Source organism: Tachypleus tridentatus, chromosome 12 (assembly GCF_004210375.1).
Source record: "Tachypleus tridentatus isolate NWPU-2018 chromosome 12, ASM421037v1, whole genome shotgun sequence".
Taxonomy (NCBI): Eukaryota; Metazoa; Arthropoda; class Merostomata; order Xiphosura; family Limulidae; genus Tachypleus; species Tachypleus tridentatus.
The window spans coordinates 67,524,549-67,544,205 of NC_134836.1; the positions used below are offsets into that span (position 1 = coordinate 67,524,549).

General features: G+C 33.7%; 1 protein-coding gene across 4 annotated transcripts in view; it reads left to right on the forward strand.

Annotated features, from left to right (window-relative positions):
* LOC143233466 (homeobox protein dve-1-like) overlaps positions 1–19,657 on the forward strand; it is an 81,289-nt gene that overhangs the window by 55,679 nt on the left and 5,953 nt on the right. For all 4 annotated transcript variants that reach the window (XM_076469722.1, XM_076469719.1, XM_076469720.1 and 1 more), the window contains 2 exons: positions 11,268–11,373; positions 16,826–17,003. In XM_076469722.1, coding sequence (XP_076325837.1) covers positions 11,268–11,373; positions 16,826–17,003 — 284 coding nt within the window. The remainder of the gene's footprint in view (positions 1–11,267; positions 11,374–16,825; positions 17,004–19,657) is intronic.

Here is a 19,657-nt window from a genome sequence, read left to right on the forward strand (position 1 = left end):
GGTGGTTCCCCTAGGGTCAGTCAGGTGGTCTTGTTAAGCTAGAGTGAAACGAACACCAGTGTTGGGCATTCTTATCAGGGGTTGTGGATATTCTGTTTGATATTGGTTTTTGATTATTGTGCTCTCAAAACCCTGTCATTGGTGCAGGGTCATTTGGCATTGCAATGCATCCTCTTATAGGACTTTATGGTGAGTGGGGATCAGTGGGCACTGAATCTCTCTTCTTTCATTATGGAATCTCCACATACAAATAAAAGTAAAATAATAAAAACTTATCATTGGTAAATGACCATGTATTGAACACTCAGAATAGTAGTCTCCATCTCCTCCTCCACATGTACCTCATTTTCTCTTTCTACATTCTCTATCAGACAAATCTTTAGGGCATATGTCTCCCTTTTTTATTCAGAAGGGATTAAAGGGGCTTGTTGGCCTCTTCTAAGCCAGTCAAGAAGCTCCATTCTGGGGACTTTTTTTCAGTTTGAAAGTCATTAGGGATATACTCATTGAGGTTATTCCCCATGCTACTTTGAATTCCTCATGAGGAGATAGTGCTGAGAAGGATGTATGGAACATTCCCAAGTCAGAGTTCCTCATTGGTTTTCCACCCAAGTAGTTTCTAAAGTAAAGTGTATCTCCACTTATTAGGAAGGAATTATGCTGCCTACCAAATTTGTAATTTTAATGTTTACATCACATATCCACCTGCTGCTATCATGGTAGGTTATCTGAATTGTGGGGTATGGCTATATATTCCCAGCCCTCTCAAATGTTTCAGTGTCAGTAGTTCGTTCACTCGAAGACATCATGTCATAGTTCTTCAGTGCATGTTTGTTGTTTCTTTACCATGATGCCTAATATTGTGAATTGGACCTCAAGATCTTTTCTACAATATCTTCATCCAAGGTAGAATCCAACCTGCCTGAGGACACAGAAGACTCAGTAACAGACCTGGGATACCTTTTGCAGGCATTCCACTCTTTCAAACCACATTGATTTCCAGTAGGCTCATGCCTGTACACAGTAAGCTAGACTTCAAAGCCAAGAGAAATCTTAGTTTAAGTTTATAACTAAAATCTCTTCTACCATCAGTACTAAAATCATGTGGAACAAGATACAGAAGTTCAGTGGGAAGTATACTTCCCATCCCTTTTCCATCTTACTCTACAATGACCAGGAAGTTGTTGATGCCCAAAGCATAGCCAATTTTTTTTATGAAAGCTTTCTTGTGCATCTGGTGCTTCTATTTCTTCTCCTGCCTTCTTGGCTATTAAGTTTTAGGCAAAACAATTACCTCTTTCCTTTGAGCCAATTTTTTGTGACTATAATCACCCCCTTTACACTGGTAGAACTCAAGCTTACTCTTCATTCATCTAGCAGCATATTGATCAGACTTGATAATGTTCACTATGAGGTCTTGTGCTATCCCTGTTCTGCCTCTACTTCTGTTCTTCTGGTAGTTTTTAAATGGATCTGGCAGGAGAATGTTTTTTCTGATACTTTGTGTGTGGCAATTTTTCTCCCTTTCTTTAAGTCTGGGAAGGATTCCAAGATTCCTCTATCATGCAGTTGCTTTCACTAGCTGTCTCTGTATGGTCTTAGAGAGGATGGTTAATCCTTGTCTTGTTTGGTTCCTCAAATCAAACAACCACCTTTCACCCACCTGATTTGACTTGAAACATTGATCAAGAAGCCTTTGTCAAAAGTGAACATCTTGTTTCTGTGTTCTTTGACATTGAGAAAGCTCATTATGCTATGTGGAATGTTTTGCAGTACCTTCACTCCTATAGGTTTTGCAGCCATTTATCCATTTTCATTTAGAATTTTTTACCAGACAGGGAATTCCAAGTCTGTGCAAATTCGATATGTTTTCATTTTTTCCACAAGAACTTGAAGCCCATTAGGTCTGTTTCTTGAGTGTCACATTTTTCAGTATCAAAATTAATACTATCACTGCACAACTTCCTCCTACTGTTGCAAATGGGCTCTATGTCGACTACTTCCACATTTCATGTCGGTCATGAAAAAATGAGGTTTATTGAGCAGCAGCTTCATACTGACTTCAGTTGACTGTTTGCATGTACTGTTCCACCAACAGTGTGTACAACCTGGTCCTGAGCTATGTTATGGAGATGTTTTTCTTCTCATGTTCTCTGAAAAAATGTTCTTTGCACTTACTTTTGACTGTAAGCTGACCTTCATTTCTCACATCAAGCAGCTACATGTAAAGTATAGAAGGGCACTAAACATTCTCCATGTCCTCTCTTCCATTTTTTATAGCACACATCAATGTTCTGTGTTTACAATCTATTGTGTACTTATTCACTCCAATCTGGACTATGGACCTCTCATTTATGGTTCTGTCAGGACCTCAGCTTTAAGAATGTTGGACCTTATTCACCATCTAGGGCTTTGCAGCTTGCTAAATTGAGTCTCTTCTTGGATGATGCTGCTGGCTCCACTGGTCAGCCCATCACACCATGACTTATTTCCATCCCAAAATATGACCTTTCTTTGAGTCATCTGTGGGAAGCAGATATTTCTGATTGAAAGTACCATTTTCTGTTTGCTGAAAGTCTTTCGAACCATTCTTCCATTTCAGTTTATATATATGGTTCAAAATTATATAACTCTGTGGAATATGTCATGGTTTGTTGTGGATCAGTAGTTACTTGCAGGATCCCTCTAGAATTCTGTGTTCGCTGCCAAGTTGTATGTCATTTCTCTTGCCCTGGACTGCATAGAAGCTTGATAGTACACCAGTTTTACTATTTAAACTGACTCACTTAGTACTGTATACTCTAATGGCTCTGGAATCACTTAGCATTAATTCTAACTGTTCTAGTTGACATTATAGGACAACTGGTCCATTTTTCTTTATATTCTGTTTCTATCTGATTTTTTTTTTATTCCTGGCCTCATGGGTATGTATGGGAATGAGCTCGCTGACACTGTGTCTAAGTCTACGTGCTCTGGTGCCATCACAGCTATGCCTATTCCATATACAGATTATGGTCTTGTATTGAAGGTTTAGTTTTGCAACAGTTGGTATTCAACTTGGAGTGAGTAACATCATAACAAGCTTTTCCAGATCAAACATTATATTGTTCTTTGACCATCTTATATCCATAAGGATGAAAAGGTGTAAGTTGTCCTGACAAGGCTACTCTTTGGTCACTGTTTTTAACTAATTATTTTCTTTTATCTTGGACTGAGTTGCCACTGTGTGTAGCCTTTGTGACACTCAAGTCACAGTTGCCTACATTTCACTGCTATGCTGTCGATGTGACCATGAGTGATGGCATCATTTTCATCATATCTTTTCTGTGGATTTACCCCTGACATTGGACAAAATCATTGTCAAAGGTGACATTGTCCACTTTCCTTGTGTTTTTAACTTTATACAGGCCATTGGCTTTTTTAATTCCATATAGATCTTTTATCCAAATTTTAGACATTGTTTGCTTTTAATTTGGTGTTTTTTAAACTGGTTATTATACTTAAATAGCCTAGTTGCTTTGAGCTAGTAAATGCCAACCAACCAACTTTCCCTACTAGGGTGCTAACCCACTATTGGCACACCCACAATATATGCAGATGCATTCTGTATGGATAATGCCTTCACAGCCCTTCCACCTTATCAATGTGGGATTCTAGCTGCAAGTATGTCTTGGAAGTTAACATTTTCTGAAATTATAAATGTATTTCCAATAATACCTACCTTCAGTACCACTGCCCCACTTCTCCTCACTAAGAGCAGGTATTAGAGACTGTGGATTGGATCAGTATCAAACAAGTGATAATATTGTCAGGAGAAGGTGCTTATTTACAGTACCAAAATAGAGGGTGTAATAATGTAGGCAGAAAATGTAACAAGGTAAATATTGTGGAGTATAAAATACTGGACCAAGCAAGTAAAAAATCAGACCAATGCTTAAATGAGCAACAGAAGAAGAAACCCTAACAGTTGAGTAACAGATGTTGTGTGAAAAGTGAAAAGTATTATTGGAAAGACGTTTTTAGTGTAAGAAAACATGAACGTAATTGACATTTATAATTTCATTCCTAATCCTGCCAATAGAGGAATGCCAGTAAGAAAGGCTTTAATGCATATACATGATCTCAAAAGTATTATGAGCCATTAATCAATGTGAATAATTTATCCATCTTACCATAATCTCTTATCCATAAAGTAATATACTGGAAGAATGGAATTGATGTAGAAAAGACAGTAATATGTAAGATTATGAGTATACAGTTTGCAGAAACTCATAAATAGTTGAAGGATTTAGATGTCTAGTAAAAATTATTATAAACATTAATTTATGTGTTGTAAGCATTTTTCAAAATATGAAATTAATGCATTAGATATTTACCTTAGACATAAAAATGATTGTTTAAGAAAAGTGTGTTTGTGTTTTTTTATAGCAAAGCCACATTGGGCTATCTGCTGAGCCCACTGAAGGGAATCGAACCCCTGATTTTAGCATTGTAAATCCTTGGAGATACCGATGTACTAGTGGGGGGCTTAGAAAAGTGCTTGTACAGTTATTATTGAAAATGATTTAAGTTATACCTCTTAGACATGTTTCACTGTTACTATACTACCCTGATCCTACTATAAAGTTTTGGTGGATCTCAAATCCCTTGCTTTGTTTTTAGTTCTAACTTGACATACATAAAAAGTATCCTATGTACGACATAGTGCAAAATCTTTAGGAAGCTGAAACTACTATGAATGCCACTCCAGTGATATTTTCATTCAACATAATTGCAAATTAATGCTTGAATTACTATTTTACACCTTTTTTAGCTTAATGATCATTTATGCTATAATACAAATTTGATAATTTTAACTGATTATGAACAGAATTAATAGGTCTACTTATATACATGCTTTAACCATTCTGCAACAGGTCAGGGGTCAAAGGCCATATCATTGCATTTGTTGACTTGCATTCAAAATTTTAGGAATTTATGTCAGTAAGTTTGGAATCAAATTGCAGATTATAATTAAAGTTTAATATTAATAACAAGATATTTCTTAATTTAAAAGTAAGTATTAAAGGAACACATCTAAATGTAGGTTTTTAATGAGCAAGGTGGCATACTAAATGCAGCACTGTTTAAAATTAGACGTTTGTGATGTCAAAGTGCTAATTCTAAAATTTTGTACAAATTAGGAACTCAAATTACTAATATTGACAAGCAAGAATACAAAATAAGAACCTCATATATTTTTATTTTGCTGAGATATGACTTGTGTACTGAATCAAGTGCAGTAGCCATGTTCAACTCTTTCCATTTTTTAAAATGGTCTCTTATGTACAGTTACTTCAGTATATGACATGTGGATAACAAATGCCAACAGTGGTTTTCCACACCATTTTAATCTTAGAAAAGGTTTCCTTTTTCTTTCAAACCAAGATTTCAGTGAGGTAGGTTGGGTCTTTAGTCTGCTCGAAGTTTCATATTTTATAAAATGTAAATAAACCTTAGTTAGTAAGCTTAATAAATTGTCGTGGAATTCTGGGATATCATTGTAGTTATTTATGATTTTTTTGGTAATCATCTGTACATATAAAACCTAAAAAAAATATTATTGTTTGATATCCTCCACATACAAAATTTTAAAAATACTTAGTAACCTATGCCCAATAACAACAGAGTGCAATGGTCACAACAAGAAGAGGTAATTGTTTGCTTTACTTTTTGATTTATTGTTCTATATTTTAAGAAAAATAAGTTTTAATAATTTATTTTTAAATAGTAATAGTCTGTATACTGTATATAATGTATAATGCTTGAAATGTAGCATATATTACAAAATACTAGTCCACTAGAACCATGACCTAGACAAGGAAGACTGATGGTCAGTTTTATACAAGTGACCTGAGTACACATGCACCATGTCAATGCAAGTTAGGTTGGCATGACTGGAAGGCCATTATAATAAAAAGTAGTAAATATATATATATATGTCCATATATAGCATTATGAGGCTTAACCTACTTAGACAAACCATCTGTATTTTCATGTTACAATATGTTGTCATTCTAGCACAAAAAATGCATCATTTATATTTTATTTCTTAATGTTTTTATGATGGGTACAAGGCTGGTTGAGTGATAGGCACCACATGGTTAGAGTATAGAAAATAACCTAAAATATATATAGTCTTACTAAAAACAAACGTTTGAAATGTATTCAGGAGGTTTTACAGATTACGCAAATAATAATTGAAATTTTCAGGATGAAGAATAGGGTTTTTAATCATAACATGAAATCACTTTGCACTTAGACTAATAACAAAACACTCTATTTTCACAAACAAATCTTTAGTAAAAATATTTCATTAAAAATTTATTTTTTTGTTTACAAAAAGCTTTTTTTCTTTACTAAAAGTCTACCAAAATTTTTTGAAGATACACATGCTGTATCAAAAGTTATAATGTAAGTACTTAATGTATACAAGTGTGTATTATCCCAAGCCCATTGTGAAAGGGCTCATGTAAATCAGTGACAAGTTAGGGTCTGATTTTGGGTAATTCTCATCAAAGATTTTGGGAAATACCCAAGTTTCCTAAGGGGTTAGGTGAAAATGTTTACCCTTATGCAAATCTTGGAGTCAAGATGATTGTTTTGGGCACCATGTAGAATTTTGTTATTCCAACACATTAGTATAAGGGCTTTTAGGAAATCCCCAAGTTCCCAAAGGGGTAGAGTGAAAAGTTTTACCTTTATGTAAACTGCAGGACTGAGGTGATTCATTTGATACTATTTAGAAGTAGGTATGGTTAGAGATTTAGGAATGAGTTACTTGCCAGATCCACAAATATAGATATAGGTATTAAGTTTGTGCTAATGCAAGAAATTTGTAGATATATAAGTTTCTATAATTTTTTCCTACTCAATTGATTTTTAAGAAAATAGTTATTGGTATGTACAGAAGTTTAGAAAGAAAATATAAAAATAATTAGTATCTATACATTTTACAATACGGACTGAAAGAAACTGTAGAAACAAAGTGTGCTGAGAAATCAAACAATTTTAAGCTTACTGTACTAGACAGTGTTTAATTAATATGTAACAAAACCTGACTTTTGTTTTCCTCTTCAGTGCTTTTATTGAGGTATATTGAGTCTTAAATAGGAATCCTTTACTTGTAAATAAATAATTTAATGGTATTATACATTGTTAGATTGTTATTAGTCTGTATATAGCAATTTCTGACACATTCAGTAACATGAACAAGTTATTCTGCAAGGAACATTTTTAGAGCAAATGAAGAATGAATATCTGCTTGCCATAAAACAATTAAACTTATAGAATTTGAAGATTGCCACAAACTCTTCAATATGGTACTCATGATGTTATAATAATTATCCAGTACAGATATATAAATCTATAAAATTATGAGGCATTTTGTATATGCTTGAATAATTGAGAGTTCGTTATCAGAACTTACATGAAAAATATATCATTACATGTTAAGTAATTAGATTTTTCCATGAAAACTTTTACAGATAGCTATAGAAATTCACATTTATTAATGTTTCTGATTAATTAGGATTTGTGAAACTCCAGTTTGCTCTAAATATTTGTGAAAACCAAACTTAAACTATTTTTGCAGTGACCAACTCAGTTGTCTGCTTTTGCTTATACATATATTATTATACTTCTCATTTTTATCTGTCACAGCTAAATACTTTCAAATATCACTCTTAGTGTAATTAGTATTATTGTTTATATTTTTTGAAAAATTTTATCAGCTTCCTTGTGATTTGTAAAATACTAATAGTAATGAAGTGAACTTCAGAAACACTACTTACCACTCTGAACCACTAAGAGTTATTATCCTTCATGCAGCTAGCATAGAATTTTCTATGCATACCACAAATCTTGAACAAACTAACACCCTTACCTGTTTTCATGTATATTATGCCAGTGTATAATGTCATTGTCCTAATACTGTAGCCTTGCACCAATAGGAGAATCACTCAGCTTTCATGTTAAGTAATTCTAAAGAGCACTAGCTTATGATCATAAGTTCTGTCTTTCCTCAGCATTGCCTGTGTTCAGACATTAGTTTTCTTGCACTTTTTGAACTTTCTTTCTTTAATGTTATATTACTTTTGCACTTGTTTTGCCTTTTTTATTTTCTGTAATCACTATGATTCCTTTATATGTTGATATAAATATAATAATAACAATAATCATGTGCTTGTGGATTCCCAATTGACCTTGAATTGTCAAAATTACATTGATTTTATGTCCTTAATCTTAAATTTTCCTTGTGAGAAATAGAGTACACCTGTATCAGTAGCAACTGAAGGTACATTATTTGTTTGTGATCTTACTTCTACCATACATCAGATGGTTGGTTTCTTTCTGCCTACTCCTTTTCTGGATCAGGTCCCTTATAATTTTGTTTCCTTGTTAGCCTTGATTGTGGATGATTTTAACCAGCCTGTTTCCACCTGCTTTCTCTACCAGTTCTTCTCTCCCTGATGAGGAACAGGTACCTCCTCCTATGTATGCTACACTTCCAAATCAGTTATATGACATTTTGTCTCTTTCACAAATGAACCATGATGACTCTTAATCCTTCATTTCATTTGTCTCCATCCTCTAACATTTTCTGTTTTCCTCATCCTCTAAGATTCCTGCTCACACAGATGCTTTTCTATCCTATTATCTCATCTCTCACTGTTTCAATGCCTTTCTTGTCTTCCACTCCTCACTCTCAACTTGCCTTGCATCTCCACTCCAATGCCTTTTTTTATTAACAGTTTGAGGAGCTTTTTGACACTACCACTTTCTAGAGGCTTATCTCTACATTTTAATTTTACAGTCTATAAAGTTCTGCAGCTTATTGGGTTTTCTAACTTCTCTCGTGATGACAGATGACTCAGACAGATCTACAGTGGTTTCTTAAATTAACTCTCAGGAACTATACTTTCTCATTCTAAAACTACTTTATTGGGATGACAGTCAGCACATTCACCTGGGTTTTCCCCTTTTTCTCTTTCCATTTGTTTGTGATTGCTGTCATTTGGACATTTACACCTAAGGCGTTTCTCTTGTACTCTATATTATATCATCTGGCTGATAATGTTCCTTGACAACTCTTCTTCCTACCACATTGGGTGTCCAGAAGGATGATCACATGTTTTCTCCTTTCTATCTTGTTTATATTTCTTCTTTGTACAATTGTTCCAATACTAATAATCTTTTATATCCTATTCAACTTTGCACAGACTGCCCTATTTCATAGAAACTGTCATTGTTCATTTTACAATGGCATATCTCCTCTCTGTACTTTACCCCATTCACTTTAACTGATTGGATTTACCAGCTCATCTGTCTAGCTCAGGGGTTCCCAACCTTTTGGCACTCGCGACATGAAAATGTAATTGAGGAAATAAAATTAATGTTATCCCAAGCTACTTCTAACAAGGCTATGCAACTCCCCTGGTCTAGCTTATTGTTCTTTGTGTGAATTTGACTGTATTCATTTTAACATCATCTCACAATAGATTTAACATATTTCAGGCTCTCTTGCATCCTTTTGATACCAACCATTGAAGGAGGTCTTGTAGGCTAGCACATGGATAATATCTAATGTATTACTTACGTAACTGGGTAATTTATTTTGCCCCTTGGTTTTACTTCCCTTCAGTCACCATCTACCAAGAGGCTTTGGTGTAGTGAGTTTGCTAGTTTTATCTTATTCTTCTCCGTCACTGATATTGTACAAGTTCATGTTTGTAGCACTTTCCATGAATACACCATGTTAGTATTTAACATCTGAACAAGAGGGGTAAGAAAAACAAATTACATCACATGTTAAACTAATAATCTCTTCATTATTTTTGATACAATCAGATTCTACCATGTGGCCAGCATAACCATATAGAGAATATTTACCCCAAGTTCATATGGAGCAGGAAATAGGTGCACCGTTAATCCCACCCAACCCTGCTCAGTGACTACCATAGAGACACATTTTCCGTGTAACTGTTTTAGTGGTAAATCTTTTTAGATGTTTTGATAATTTCCATGCCTTTAAATATAAAGAAAGACAGAAAGAGAGACAGCAACAGATGTAGTAATTCTGCCCTCCCAACTAGTTGGCACTAATCACAGTAATCCATTGCATTCTTTTTTAGTGAGAACTCAATTTCTTATGTTCATACTTGATGACAGCTGTTTAATGTACTCTCTCAGGTGTTTGCCCCTATTTGAATTCCCCTCTTCCATTCTTCTTGTAGAGCACAAGAGAAATTTTACTTCCCAAATCCCCAAGTACCTCTTTAAAAGCCTATATGGAAAGTTTCCTTTGCAAGTGGTGCCTTCTATCTGGTAAGACTGATGGGCACACAACTCTGTTGAGATGTAAGTCTGTGGTGTTAACTGGAAGTTTTGTGCAGGACACCCCATTACAATATCTTCCAACCATTTTTAACTGGATGGAGCTTTATGACATAAGTGAGGGATTCTCCTCCCTTTCTTATAGTTATAGTATTGATCTCAAGTATGTATTTGGCCGAAATGGAAAGAACTAAAGGCTTAGCCACACTACACATTTTAATTTTTTACTCACTTTGGTGATGCGTAACCACTGACATTAGATTTTTCTGTAATAACAGTACTATAAAAACAGAAAAACTGTTCAATGGAGAGTATTCCCCACTTGAAATGGATACAGTGCCCTACCAATTGCTGCTCCATTAGGTGATCCTTGGTCTCATGGGGGTCACACCCTGGAGACTTTCCCTTTTTGTTGCTATTTCAGGAAGGATGTCATCTTTATAAATTGATCAGAAGTGGCCTCTCACCATCATTAGTGTATAATTTAGCTCTTCATGATGCAGAGAGGTAAATGTCATTGCTAACGAAATTATGTTTTAGATAAACACCTACCACATTCTCACTTCTGCATATTCTTGCTTTATAAAGAATAAGTCTATGATGATATGCTAGTGTTATGTAGGTTACTACACATGGAAGATGTGCCACTCTTCAATTAGTTGAAGACTACAGCATTAAGATGATTACATCGTTGGCTTACACAAGACAAGTGGCCACGTGTAGGGGTGGGAGTTTATTCAAGTCTTGCTGCATGTGAAGGAAATTTCTCAGCAGGTATATGCATAGTAAAAGCAGAGAGATAAATATCTATTATAAATACATTTGCAGGTAAGAAAAATGCTAACATTTCTAAAATTGTCAAAACTTTGATTTGCAATTTTTATTTGTCATAGCCAGTATTGTCAAACATTGCCAATAACAAAACGAAAATGAAAATTGGGCGAGAAAAATGTAAAGAATTTGGAAAGTGGTACATAGAATTTCGACGACAAAACTTAGGTAAGTGTTCATCTGTTCAGTCATTTTCTATACTTTTTCTTCAAAAAACTTTCTTAGTAGATGAATGAATTTATTTTTCATCTTTATCAAAGAACTATTGGAAGTTACAATTCCAATCTGTTAAGCATACTAACTTTTCATAGTATTCTATTATCATATATAATTCTGTTTGATTACTACAGTTATCATACTTTCATTACACAAATATAACTCTTTTATTGATCTGTTAATTTCCACATTCAATTTCTTAAAAATGTTCAGAAGAATACAAAATTGTTGATTAAAAAATATGCTTTGTGCAGTCAAAAATATTAAAATAATAGAGATGTGCTGTTTGTAAAAAGTATGTAATTGTCCACAAACAAAATGCGTAAAGGCTAGACAACTGACAACTTATTTGTGTAATTTATTAATGAATCAGCTAATCAAACACCTTAACATCAACACAGTTTCTAGAGTGAATAATGAAAATGGTTGTCAATGGATGCTCAGGATCTTCTTAAAGTTTGAGTAAATCAGTAAAAAATAACTGTTGATGTAAATCATAAGAGAAGTGACCTTGGAAGTTAGAAAAGATGAAGTATGCATTGTTCTTTCAGAAAACACTTATAGCTGTTACTCAGCTTCCAGGATTTTTTCCTTTTCCACTTAAGCATAAGTCTGATTTTGTTTCACTTGCTCCACTCATTTTCCTTAGGCAGTATTTATCTCACGACAATTCTACTTTATGTCAATGTGTCCTCTATCTTGGTATTGTATATAGGCACCTTAATCAAATAGTTATCACTTTTTTCTCAAACAAAGTGTCACTAACAGCATTTTTCAGCATGATAACAGTAATTCAGAGATACTTTAGAGGTTATCCATGTTATCTAGTCTTGTAATAATAAAAATCCAATTTCAGGCATGAAGCAAAACCAGATCTCTCCTATCCCATCTCTTTTTAATGGTATTTGTGCAACCAAGATAACACAAACATCAATTCACTAGATTTCCCAGTCTACTTATTTGGGACCATTCTTTAATATCACAAGGTTATTATGTCAACACTACTAAGACATGGGTTTCTCTACTGCCACCTCATCCAGAATTTCATCTCTTCACAAATGTTGTGCTTCAAAGATGGGGTACATATTCCAACTGTACAGTATTTTAGTTCTTCTTGCTCTTCAAAAGTCCATGTCTCATGATCTGGGCTGGGTAAGAGAAATCATTAAGCTTCACTCTGATAATTCCATGGTGATGTCTTGTGATTCTCATCAGAGGCACTTGGTCCAGAGCTGCTTATTTGCAAGTTTTAGACAACCTTTCTTGAGACCATTCCTACCATATTGTCATAACACCCTACTAGCTTGATATGTTCCATGAGTGATTACTGTAGTAGCAGATCAATTATCTAAATTCAGACAGATTATTCTGGCAGAATAGGTGCTACATCACAAGATTCTGTTGGATTTGCTCTAATTTTCCAAACCTTGTTGGTGGGTTGGCTTCTCATTGGGTCACCCAACTACTAACAATTTGCCTCACCTTTGGACTTTGGCAGTAGATGCATTCCATCAGGACAGCATGGGATTACAACTATAGACTTTACCTCCAATTCCTTTGTTATCCAGATTACTAAGTATAATTTGTACAAACCCATTGTTGAGTCCTGTTGATAACACCAGATTGGCTGCTTCTGCAATACCTTCTTGAGTGTTTACCTCTTCCACTTCTTTAAGATACAGCTGTGGAGACTGCCATGATTTAACATTGTACATGCAGCTATGCAGAACTTTAAGATTCAGGCATAAAGATTATGCTGTCTTTTACATGTCATCAAATCTCAATTTATAAGGTTACCATACATCTGTCTCAGTTTTTCCTTAGTTCTAAGATGAACATATATCAATGGAGATGACGTGCATATTGGCAATGGTGTATTGAAAAGAGGTTGAACACACTTCAGTCAGAAAATCCAATTATATTTCCTTTTTTTTACCTGGCTCTTTGGCAGGGATTTCTGCATCTTCCATTACTGCCCTGTTTAAGGCAGCCTTGTTGACTACCATTTGATAATGGTAATTACATATTCTTTAGTTCTCGGTACCCTCCAGATTCTTCAAGTCAATTTGGGTCCCTGGTTCTAAACCACCATTTCAATTATGTAACACGTTTATTAAGGTTATGTTACATTCTCTTTCTCAACAGCTATTTCTGACCTGATTCTTATATGCTATGTGTCCCCTTTACCTGAAGTTCTATTTTTCCTGGCTACTGACCTGCAGACATTGCAGGTTGGAGTGATTTGTGCTGTTTGAACAGGAACACTTTGTCATTCTTTTTATATACTCAAACCAGTTCTTTTTACACAAAATGTTGTCAAGCAAAAAAGAGGATACTTTTCACCAATTCATCTGATCACGTTTTTTCACTTCTATGACTAATTAAATTGTGATTGTGGTCATGTGCAGTGAGAGTCTTGAAGGGTTTGGTGCCTGCACTAATGCCTTTAAAGATGCAAGACAAAAAATTTTTATTTTGGACTCTCTTTGAAAGTAAGGAACTTGCTAGTCACGTCTAATCAAATTTCTTAACAGCTCAGATGAATTGCTTGCTGGAGAAAATTGTGCAGATTGGTATGTGCATTGTTTTCATGGTATAGAGGTATCTTAGTCTGAAGTATTTTGCCTTCCCCTTGTAATTGTCTTAATCATTTCTGCTAGATTATAGAAGGGTGAGTGTTTTTATTGCTACCTTTTAAGGTCCTTTATTTTCATAGGATCATACTCTGTGGCAAGTATTGCTCATGCAGGTGTGCTTCTATTAAACCAATCCCATACTAGCAACCATTAATTCAATATACTTTACACAGGGTGCAACAAGCTCTGTAGAAATGAGGTGTTCCATATAATTGCCAAGTGGCTGAACAGGTGGTATAACTGTACTATGCTGGACTGCAATTCATAGACTATCATGAGTAAATCATAAGGGAATACTGCCCAACCCTGCTGATTATTGGTATTGAATAAATTTGGGTCAATTTTCCTTTTTGCTTGGTTCCTCTATTGCACTGTTCCTCAAGACCTTCCAGTATACCTTACCCCCTAGATTCTACTAGTGGAACTAGAGAGTCCATACCACACCCTGTTTCCAGTCTCTAGTGTTGTGCACAGTTGTTTTTTTTTCCTCCAGCATGTTAGAGTGAATACCTTTACTCTTGGGGAAGAGGGCAAAGTTGGGGATCCTTCTACCCATTTTTTCCTCAGACATCAGCAGGAGTGACACCAGCCTATGCAGGAATCTACTTGTGATAATACCAAATTTGATGCTCAACTCTCTGGTTGGGTTAAGAGTGGACCTGTTGTTTTAGTCAATATTGGTTCAGTACATTGTTCATGGAAGATGGTCTGCTGTCTTCTCATAATTCCAAATGCAGAGTGGTTCTGTCCTGGGTCCTAAGTTGAGCAGAGCTTTTCCACGTCCTTCTTATAATTCTTGTAGCATGTAGAATTTACCTTGTCCACATGGTTGAGGATTGAGGGTGAGTGTTCATAATTCCAGTTCTCTTTCCTCAGGTTTAGTTATGACATACACAATCACATCATTCCTTGCCTGGGGTGTAACCTTTCATACTTCTTCAGGTTAAGGAGAAGGTTTGTTTACTTCATTGTTGCTTGCATTCCGATCACGATTCCTGTGGCTCCAAACACATCTCTCTGTAGTTACAGATTGAGATCCATGCAGAAGCCTAGTTACCAGCTCTTTCATTCTAACCCCACATAATGGTACCACTATACAGAAAATGAAGTGAAAACATTATCTGTATTAGGTGCTTTTATACAGTATCAGGATAGATGGTGCATTAACATAGGTGGAGAATAATTCAGTGGGGTATAAAAGACTAGAGCAAGTGAGAAGAAGTCAGACCTATGCTTAGATGAGTAAGGGAAGAAACCCTGGCAGTTGAGTAATAGCTATAAGTGTGATGTAAGTATTATTGGAAATGCATTTTAGGGCATTAAAAATGAAACAACTTAAAGTAATTTTCAAACCAGGTGAGCTTTTCCTCCTCAGAACCATCAGATTGGGGTGCTGGCCATGGATCCTTCTGGGAAGCATTCAGTTCCATAGTCCTCTGGACAAATGTTCAGAAGATTCCACTTCTAAAAAGTCATTTGTCTAGTTAGATGATTTGGCTGCTTAAAAAAAAGTAGAAAATAACATACATATTTTTTTTACTTGATTATTCAATTATTATCAGACACTACTGTCATTGTTTAATTTGTTAACTTATAAGTAACTAAAGAATGAAATCTTTAACTCTTTCAACATTGGCTCAGTCAACTTGACTGACCATATGTGACCTCTTTGTACTTGTATATATATTTAATACTTCTAACTTTCAATATACACTGTATATCTTCACAAAATCTTGTGGTCTTTCAGTTATTATCAGTCTTTCACATACAAAAAATTATTTTTTTTTGTGAAGTACTTTTAATAAACTAAAATTTGCCCATGAATATATTCATTATTTATTTTCATTTGCCTGTGAGATGTAATTTTATGTTAACATTCAAAATTATTTAAAAAAACAAACTAGACTAATAACATGCAAAAAGTAGTCAATTTTCCCTACCTCTCACAACCTTTTCTGGCTTTCCATGAGACAGAGCTATTACAAATTCATTCAAGCTAGTTGTTACATTTCTCACTGGAATGTTGCTTGTACTCTTAATAAAAATTACTCTTATCTTCTCAGAACACAGCATAGTAAAAGATAACTAGGGCAAAAGAGTTAACCAGATTTTTGCTATTGTTAACTAAGTAAGCAGATCATTGACTGAAGTAATTAATAAACAAAACTATTGAAATTTATCTGTTAAAATAACAGATAACACTAAGCAAAAAAGCATTGTTTTTCAAATTAAGAAAAATAATTAATATGATCCAATTAAGAACCTTTCATTGGAGCGATATATGGTAGTGTAGGCTGAAAATTCTGGTACAGTATTTTCTCTGTTTTTCGTTCCATCAGCTTGCTGAAGGAAAAACAAATGTCCCTCTTTATCAGTTGTTGAGAAAACCAAACATACTTATTTAGTTAATCATCTTTGTTCTAATTTATTTGTAATTCCTCATTGGTTTATGAAGTCAAATCTTATTGGTGAAGGGATGAATGAATGCCCATGTAGTCTTTCCATAGTCCCTGTCTACCAGTTTTTCCAGATTTTTGCCAGGCCTTTACAGCTGACAAGCTATTCCTTTCTCTGCCATTACCCCTCTCCCATAAAAGGGATTGGGCTTTGAGAAACAAGAAATTTGGTTCATTGTTCAGTGAAATTGCAGGAATAAACATTTTTTACAGTAGTGTACTATATGTTTTGTATTAAAAATATTGTTTATTGTGTCTTTACATTTTTATGTTGCAGTGATACACCTTTGAACTAACCCTTATCTTTGCCAGGTGCTAGTGGATTTATTACAAAGGACACTCATCCTCATGATGGTAGAATGACATTTCATCCCTCTAAAGAATTACCAGTTATGAGAGAATGGTATCAAGCATGTAGGAATCCATCACTGAGAACACTCCAAATGTATACTGACATCCTAAATGAAACAACGCTGCGTCAACAAGAGAGGTAAACTTTGTTTCAGAACCCTCTGATTAGCAGGATTCATGAGAATTAAACTTGTTTGGAAATTTAAAACTTGACTCATTTTCAAAATTACATTGCTTAAGGTACAATGTCTGTAGTATTTTCTTGTTATTTCATATTTGCCTATCTGTGGCACAAGTAAGAGTTTTATTAGTATATCTTCAGAACAGTTATTGTGTATTTGGATTTCTTTCATACCTGTTCCTCTTGGAGAAATACAAGATTTGTCCATCCATTTCAGTTCCAGTACTGTAATTTTGTATCAGCTCACACTTTTAATACTTTTATGACAAATATTGCAGTATTTGTTATTATAAACTTTTTTTTTCACCAGGAATACAACTGTTCTCAATTTAAGTTTGTTGTTAAAAGAGCTTCAGAACTACTTGTTAGTTACTTTACCTTGAAGACAGTTATTGAAAAAATTGTGTTAAATGAGACTTTGTTATCTTGTAAATGAGTATTAAATATTTGTCAGGTTGCACTTATTTATCAAACTAGTTAAAGTTTTCTATGTTTGAAACCTTTGATAAAATGACTAGTGACAGTTGTGAATCTGATTATCATCTTAACACACAAAGTATTCTCTAGTTCAGGACTCTTCATAACTACAAGCATTTAATGTAACTTTAATGAAAGCTCAAGAGATACAAGTACACATTTCAGTGTATAACATAAAATGTTATAAACTGATATTTTTCCATTATACATCATATCACCCTGAGCAAATCAAAAGGGGAATAATAATAGGAAAACCTAAGAAAATAAATTGAAACTGTTCCACACATGATGGTATTCAAACAGCACAAAAATACTTTAAAACATTAATATTTACGAAATGAATATCTTGAATATTATGTCATTAAAGTTTTTAAATCACAATAAAACACATTAGTAGGTCTGGAAATGTAAAAAGGTATACAAAAACACCTCTGTAAGAAATGTTCTTATCACAAGCAACGTAATCACAACCAAAGTTCACAAAAGTTATTAAACAATTGCAATTGACAATGAACATAACACGAAAACTGTGTAAAACACTAAGAAAACAATTAGCTCACTGTTCATATTAAAAATCAAAATGTGATAAAAAAAAGTGCTATGTCAAAGGAAACAGAGTGAAACAAAAATGAAATCAAATCACATGCAATATATGTGGAGAGACACGCACAGAAAAAATTGAAAGAACTTGAAATTGCCTTTGGTCCATGACCTGTAGAAATAGGGTTAATGCATTGTATAAATGTCAACAAGACGAAATCACCTCAGCAGAATACTTTTCATACAAACATAGAACATTAGGTATAGACAACTAAAAGTCATTCACAATTTCTATCTTAACAAAAAAGGTATATGAATGATATACTCACTAAGTAAAACATCCAGAAATAAACATGATACAGGATGATCCACATAAATAAACTTTCATTAACACATGCACTGTATCCAGCACTCTTAATATTCTAACATGTAGATGAAACTTCCAGTTTATTTTATTTTAACACTTTTATCAAATTTTGTATCCTTTCAACTCAACCACTTTAATTTTTATTTATTTTGTGGTAAAACTGTCTTTCATATTTTATTTTTCTTAAGTAATATATGTCAAAAAGTAGAATAATAGTATAGTTAGTATTGTAACTATATTATAATATGACAACAGTTGTTAAGTAACAGTAATATTCTAAACATTATTGAAAAAACATTTTAAAAGTTTTGAGAAGTAGACACCAAAAGCATTTTGTATGTTAACAGTTTTTCACATCAAACACTTCTTAATTAATCTCATAAAATATTAAACATATAATGTTATTTGGTTTCACAAGAAGCAGAAAATTAGGTAACTTAAAATTGTAATACATCATCAAATCTAAGAATTCCTTTTTCATATGGTGATTATAGGACATAACCATGTTTATGATACCATAAACTGATTGGAAATTGACCTGTTCTTTTAAGTTGCAAACAAATGTGATTGTGTACACTTTATTCTTGTAGTTTGAACTGACTCGTTGGTGAATGGGTGCAGTCTGCCTCAAGGGCAAACTTGCACCATTATATTAAAAAATATGTATGTAGAAATAAATTTCCAAGCATTTTCTCCACAAATTAAGAAAAATTTATTCAGTGTTTAAATTTATTCTGTGAAAAAGGTTTATTTATTAAATGTTATACAGAAAATTTAAAAAAATTTTCAGTTTCAGACCATTTCCACAAAAGTGTTAGTGTTTATGAATTTCTTGAATTGTTTCTGAGCAAAATATGGCTACAGGTGCCAAGTTATACAAAAACAAAAGTCAAGGAAAGGACATTTCTAATGCTAATTTGTTCCTGTTTAAAAGTATATTTTTTTATAAAACTTTAGTCAATCATTGTTTTTTTAAAATCACTTGTCGTGTGAAGTAATTGTCTATCTTTCAGCTTCAAGAATCTAAATATTCATTTAAATATTTCATGAAGGCTTTCATGCTTTTTACTGTAAAAACTGATTTAGTTCAATAGAGTTGAAATAAACTAATAAAAGCTCAGCATGGTATGTTGTTAGAAGGAAAGGTGTACTTTCATTTCAGTTAAAATACTGATTTTTGTTAAGCTTTTAAAAGTCGTGCTTTTTTGATTTTTGACTTCATTTAAAT